Genomic DNA, 5,196 nt, shown 5'->3' on the forward strand with positions numbered 1-5,196 from the left:
CATTAAATACTATAAAATTGTTTTACCATAAGTACGTGTTCGGTTCATTATGCAGAAAGCTGTTTTTGAATTTGATTTTATATAATGGATTATATTTCGTTTATTCAGTACATACAATTGTTTCACCATAAGTATGTGTTCGGTTCATTATGCAGAAAGCTATTCGAATTTGAATTTATATAATGGATAATGTTCCATTCATTCAATACTATACAATTGTTTAATCATAATAACATGTTCGATTCATTTCTATTTTGTACAATTCAAAACTCTTCTTCCTCACTTTCTACTACTTCTTTACTAGGGAGAGAAAAAAGAAAAGACAAAAAATACAGCAACAACAACAACAAAAGAATGACGATAAGGAGAAAATACGTGAAGAAAAAGGAACACGAAAAAAAGAGGAGAATGAGGAAGAAGAACGCAAAGAAAAAGACGCTCCGAGTATAAACGAACTGAGAAGAAGTAGAAGCGCGGGGGAGAAGCATGAAGAAAGAAAAAGGCGGAAAAAATGCGTAATCTAAAATTGTTTGGATGAACTTAAATGCTAAATTGTTTGGATGTGGAGAATATCTCAAAAGGATAATTTTTATTTTAGTATATTGAAAAAAATAGAGGAAAAGCGAAGAGATAGTTTTAGAAACTAATAAATGCTCCTAAGAGTATTAAAAATAATAATTTATGTTTAGTATATTAATAAATAGGAAATGTACTAAAAATATAAAAAAAAATTAAACTTTCAATAAATACTTTTAGAAACTAATAAATGCTCTTAAGAGTATTAAAAATAATAATTTATGTTTAGTATATTAATAAATAGGAAGTGTACTAAAAATATAAAAAAAATTTAAACTTTCAATAAATACTTTTCATTTTTAACAAGTACGACTTGTTAACCACCAAATCCATATTTTTATCGTGTTATTTACCTTGGGCGAAAGTTCTGTTACCCAAGATAAATGCTCGTGGAATAGAAGCATTTGAGTGATTGGAGAATTGAAAATAATAGCCGGGTCAACATTAAGAGAAGGTAATAAATATGTAGAGACTACAAGGGGGGAAAAAAAAAAGGTAAAAAGCTTCCACCGTGAGGTATGGATGAAACTCATGAAAGTAACATTCTAGAATTCATGTCCAAGCTAGTTGGCACACACACTCGTCTAAGATAAAATGGATGAGTGAGATTTTCATTTTGACTAAAATATCAACATTATCAAATATATTCAGAAACAAAGTATACATGTTTATGTGACCTAAAACGTTTCATCTGTCAAGATTACACCAGAAAACTAATACTTTCCCCTAACATTTTTACCTGCATTCCATATTGATAAATCATTTTGACTTTTTTGGTAGTGTCATAAATCAATGCATCTGATTCACTAATGTACCAAGAAAGTCAAGACAACTATCAAGACATGGCCTATATTTTCTTTTGTTCAATTATCCTTTCATTTTGGGCTTACTTCCCCCAAATTAATTAATTATGGCATAGAATAGAACCTACCTATACACGTCCTTCCCATGAAGGTGCAAATCCCAGAATGGGATTTCATTCAGCTGAGGGGATTGAGGGGATGGACACTCGATTCAAGATGTTTCCAATGAGCACAACAATGAACACTCTTACAGGCTTACAGATAGTCCATGCAGAGGGCAGCATATGCATGAATCCTCTTGACTCCGTAATTAGATTGACTACCAATTGAGTCCTCCAAACATAATGGCAGACCTAACCTCTCTTAACCGGTCTCTGAACATAGGATTTGTTGGGATCTTCTGTCTTGAGCTTTGGGGGGCGAATTTCTCCTTTCTTAGTCTGCATGCCAATAAATTCAAGCAAATTGTCACTTCTTTTCTTCAAGGTGTGTCAATGGAATATTCACTTATGTGACAATCAGAAGTTCAATATCTCACCTTCTTTCCACCCTTCATAAAATCTCTCCAACTTGACACCTGATAGGAGAAATTAATTGTGTTAATTTGTCCCTGGAGCTAGTGAAAATCTTACATGTTACTAGGATGCAGAAGAAGGTGCAAGAAGCTTGTCCAGTTATAAAGTTATCAGACTCTCACAGCACATACAGGACTCGATTGATGTATAAAATGAAGGCCAAAGATGAAATCATAGCAAACTAACCCTCTTTTCTCTCGTTCCTTCCCACTCTTCCTCATGTTCACGCTTTCTTTTCCACATCTCTTTTTGTTCCTCTTCATCCTTTTTTAATCTGCCTTCCTCCTCTGATATCTACATGATCATGAATAAACTTGAGGTCACAAAACATGAAATACTTGTGAATATAATCTCCAAGACAAATTTGCGCAGGTAAGCAGTCACACGATGATCACATTTTCAGTTATCACTGACACTTCCCCAAATCACACATTTGGTGTTTTAGTAGAACATTTTTTCTTTTGGTGGGAGATTTTAGAACATACCCTCATTTGCATTTTTCGTCTCCTCCATTCTTGTTCTGTTAATAGTTCACGAACCTTCATTTTCAGCTCTTGCTGGAACTCTTCTGATTTTTCATATTGCTGGTCATATTTTCCCTGTGATGCAGAGAAAAAAGAGATATAAAAATATTGGTCTTTTAGAAAGTCAAAGATACTATTGTTCCATTTAATATTCATGACATGCCGGTTTTACAATATTAACATATGATAGTTTCATCACTAATGCATCTGAAGAGTATAATGGCACTGAGAAACAAACACAGACAAATAGATACACATCACACACAGAGTGGGTACTCCAAAATATAGGTTGTAGCCAGAGGGGATCATCTAGTAAAACTGCACCTACCTCTTCAACCAAAGACTTAATTTTCGATGCTGTATCTTTCTTCAACTGCTTCTTCCTCTTGACTCTAAGTTCTTCTGCAGGTGACATACATGGGAAAAAGATGATTTCTTTATGAATTGTGCACCAACTTTCTAACAAAGGAATTTCTTCATCATAGAGAATTAGAGATGGAGAGAGAAGAAAAAAAAAAAGAAGGGGGGGGGGGGGGGGGGGGGGTAAACAAATGAGTAAATATGAGAAGAAAAGAATAAATAATGAATCCATTTTTTCCTTTTTGGTATAAAAGCAATGAAGGACACATGCGCAGCAAATGTCACAAATTTGGGGTTTTCATGCTTCAAACAAGGGACAAAACACAGAGAAACAGGGAGACGGCCCCAAATACATTGCATTAGCTCTTCAACAATGTCAATACAGACATGTGCGGAAGTACATGGAACAGACACCCACCATAAATCTTAAAATAGAGAAGTGAACCACATCAGTACTCAGCAGAAATTGTCCAGAGTTACCTTTAAACATTGAACCAAATTGAAAAATAAATAAAGAAGACAAAGTTTGGTCTAGCTATGAAGATAGTAAACTAAGTTTCCCAATAATCCAAAATCACTACTCTCGGAGTCCATGATGATCCTTCATGAAAAGAATTTGCAACATTAAAAGTCAACATATACTAGGAGCCAACTAAAACAAACTAATTTATGCTGACCTTTTGCTGAATTAACTTGGCTAAGAAGGTAATCTCTTTCATTTTGATCAAGTAATAATTGCTGAGCTTTGGCTAGTGCTGCAGACAAGTGAATAGCCCATCAAACATTAAAAAATGCAGACACTATTCACAAGAGCCATCTAGCCATGAAACTTATAATAATAATCGATATCCACTATCAGAAAACGTCAACTGCAGAAATAATAACAGAGCATGCACATATATACCTCCAAAAGCCTCCTTTGCCTGTGGATGGTTACACTTGTCAGGGTGAACCATCAATGACAACTACAACAAAACAAAAAATCATTATAAGATGTCCATGGAACAGTCAAAATTATCCCTTGCATTGAAAGAATTTACCTTACGGTATTGCTTTTTCACATCATCAATCGATGAATCAAATGGTAGGTTCAGATACTCAAATGGATTTAGCTTAAAGCAAGACAAAATCCTGTGGGGAAAAAACATAACAATTAAGTCAACTAAAATGTTGATCAACAGAGTGTATGTAGAACCTCATACAAATGAAACTAGCAATAACATAAGCATAAACCTAGAAATTGAAACTCCAAAATAAGTAATACTTATGCTTGCAGTCAACATTACCCCTCTCATAATCACAAACTTATGCCTGTCACCCTTTTTTTTTCCTCTCAATAACAACACATTCATAACCATAACCAAAACGCTACAACTTGGCTTGTTGTTCACAATAACATCAACACTCTCACTTAAAATCACATCACTCCCCACCACAATTCAACAATGAGAGGAAAAAACACCGAATTGAATCAAACAACGCAAAATTTCAAAATTCTGCATACAAATGTAAACGTCGCAGCTCATTAAACCTAATAACCTCAAATTAGAAACTATACAAATAACTGCAAACGAAAAAAATTATATATATAAAAAAAGAAACCCTAACAGAAGTAACCTCCATTGCAACAGAGAGAGGGAGAGAGAGAGACCTGAGGACTTCGTTATCTCTCTCAACCTCGCTGACTTCGGCGAAGAAAGCTTTGAGAAGAAAATCGTCGTCGACGGTGGAGCTCGTCTCTCCCATTTCTCGATCGATAGAATGATTATTCCAAATTTCCAATCGCTCCCCAAAATTGGACTCTGACTCGATAACCCTCTTTGTTTCTCTTTGTCGAAACGACAACCAAATGCGGCGTTTACGACATTTCCTCTCCAAGCCCAAGACGCTGCAGAAATCAGGATCTAGGGATGCCAACGACAACGTGTTTTGATTTTAGTTTTGTATTCTATTTATAGCTAATCCCGCTTTTCATCCTCATTTTGTATTAGTTATATATTTTATAGAGTAAAATATTGTTTTTTTTTTCCTAATCAGTGGGATAATTTTAAAATTGTTTCTAATATTTAAATTATATTATTTAAGTTTTAACGTTTCAAATTTTTAATATTATTCTTTTGTTAGTAATTTGTTAACAAAATTAATAATAGAATAAAATTGAGATGATTTCGAAACATTAAAAATTTAAATAAAATAAAAATTTTAAAAATAAAAACTTTACATTAATTTTAGAAAAATCATTAAATCAAATAAAATTATAATAAATTTTAATGAAATGAATTACATATTTATACCTTTAAAATTTCTGGTATATAAAGTTTTGAGAAAAAAAAACATAGCATATATAAAATATAAATT

At 33.3% G+C, this 5,196-nt stretch overlaps 1 protein-coding gene across 1 annotated transcript; it reads right to left on the reverse strand.

Moving 5' to 3' along the window:
• Positions 1 to 1,134: 1,134 nt before the first annotated feature.
• On the reverse strand, positions 1,135 to 4,771 carry LOC130967432 (uncharacterized). Its single transcript, XM_057892285.1, has 9 exons — positions 4,490 to 4,771; positions 3,879 to 3,969; positions 3,743 to 3,803; positions 3,516 to 3,593; positions 2,807 to 2,880; positions 2,440 to 2,553; positions 2,141 to 2,248; positions 1,918 to 1,956; positions 1,135 to 1,819 (listed from the first exon to the last, which is right to left on the reverse strand). The coding sequence occupies exons 1-9, from the start codon at positions 4,582 to 4,584 to the stop codon at positions 1,733 to 1,735; spliced, it is 747 nt and encodes a 248-aa protein (XP_057748268.1). The 5' UTR covers positions 4,585 to 4,771; the 3' UTR covers positions 1,135 to 1,732.
• Positions 4,772 to 5,196: the final 425 nt, after the last annotated feature.

This window comes from Arachis stenosperma, chromosome 3 (assembly GCF_014773155.1).
Source record: "Arachis stenosperma cultivar V10309 chromosome 3, arast.V10309.gnm1.PFL2, whole genome shotgun sequence".
Lineage (NCBI taxonomy): Eukaryota > Viridiplantae > Streptophyta > Magnoliopsida > Fabales > Fabaceae > Arachis > Arachis stenosperma.

Excerpts from the sequence above, each read along its gene's own strand:
- LOC130967432 (XM_057892285.1), bottom strand. The coding sequence starts at position 4,584 with ATGGGAGAGACGAGCTCCACCGTCGACGACGATTTTCTTCTCAAAGCT. Across the intron at positions 2,554-2,806 it reads TTAAGTCTTTGGTTGAAGAG|GGAAAATATGACCAGCAATA; the intron begins GTAGGTGCAGTT and ends TCTGCATCACAG. Across the intron at positions 1,820-1,917 it reads TTATGAAGGGTGGAAAGAAG|ACTAAGAAAGGAGAAATTCG; the intron begins GTGAGATATTGA and ends ATTGGCATGCAG.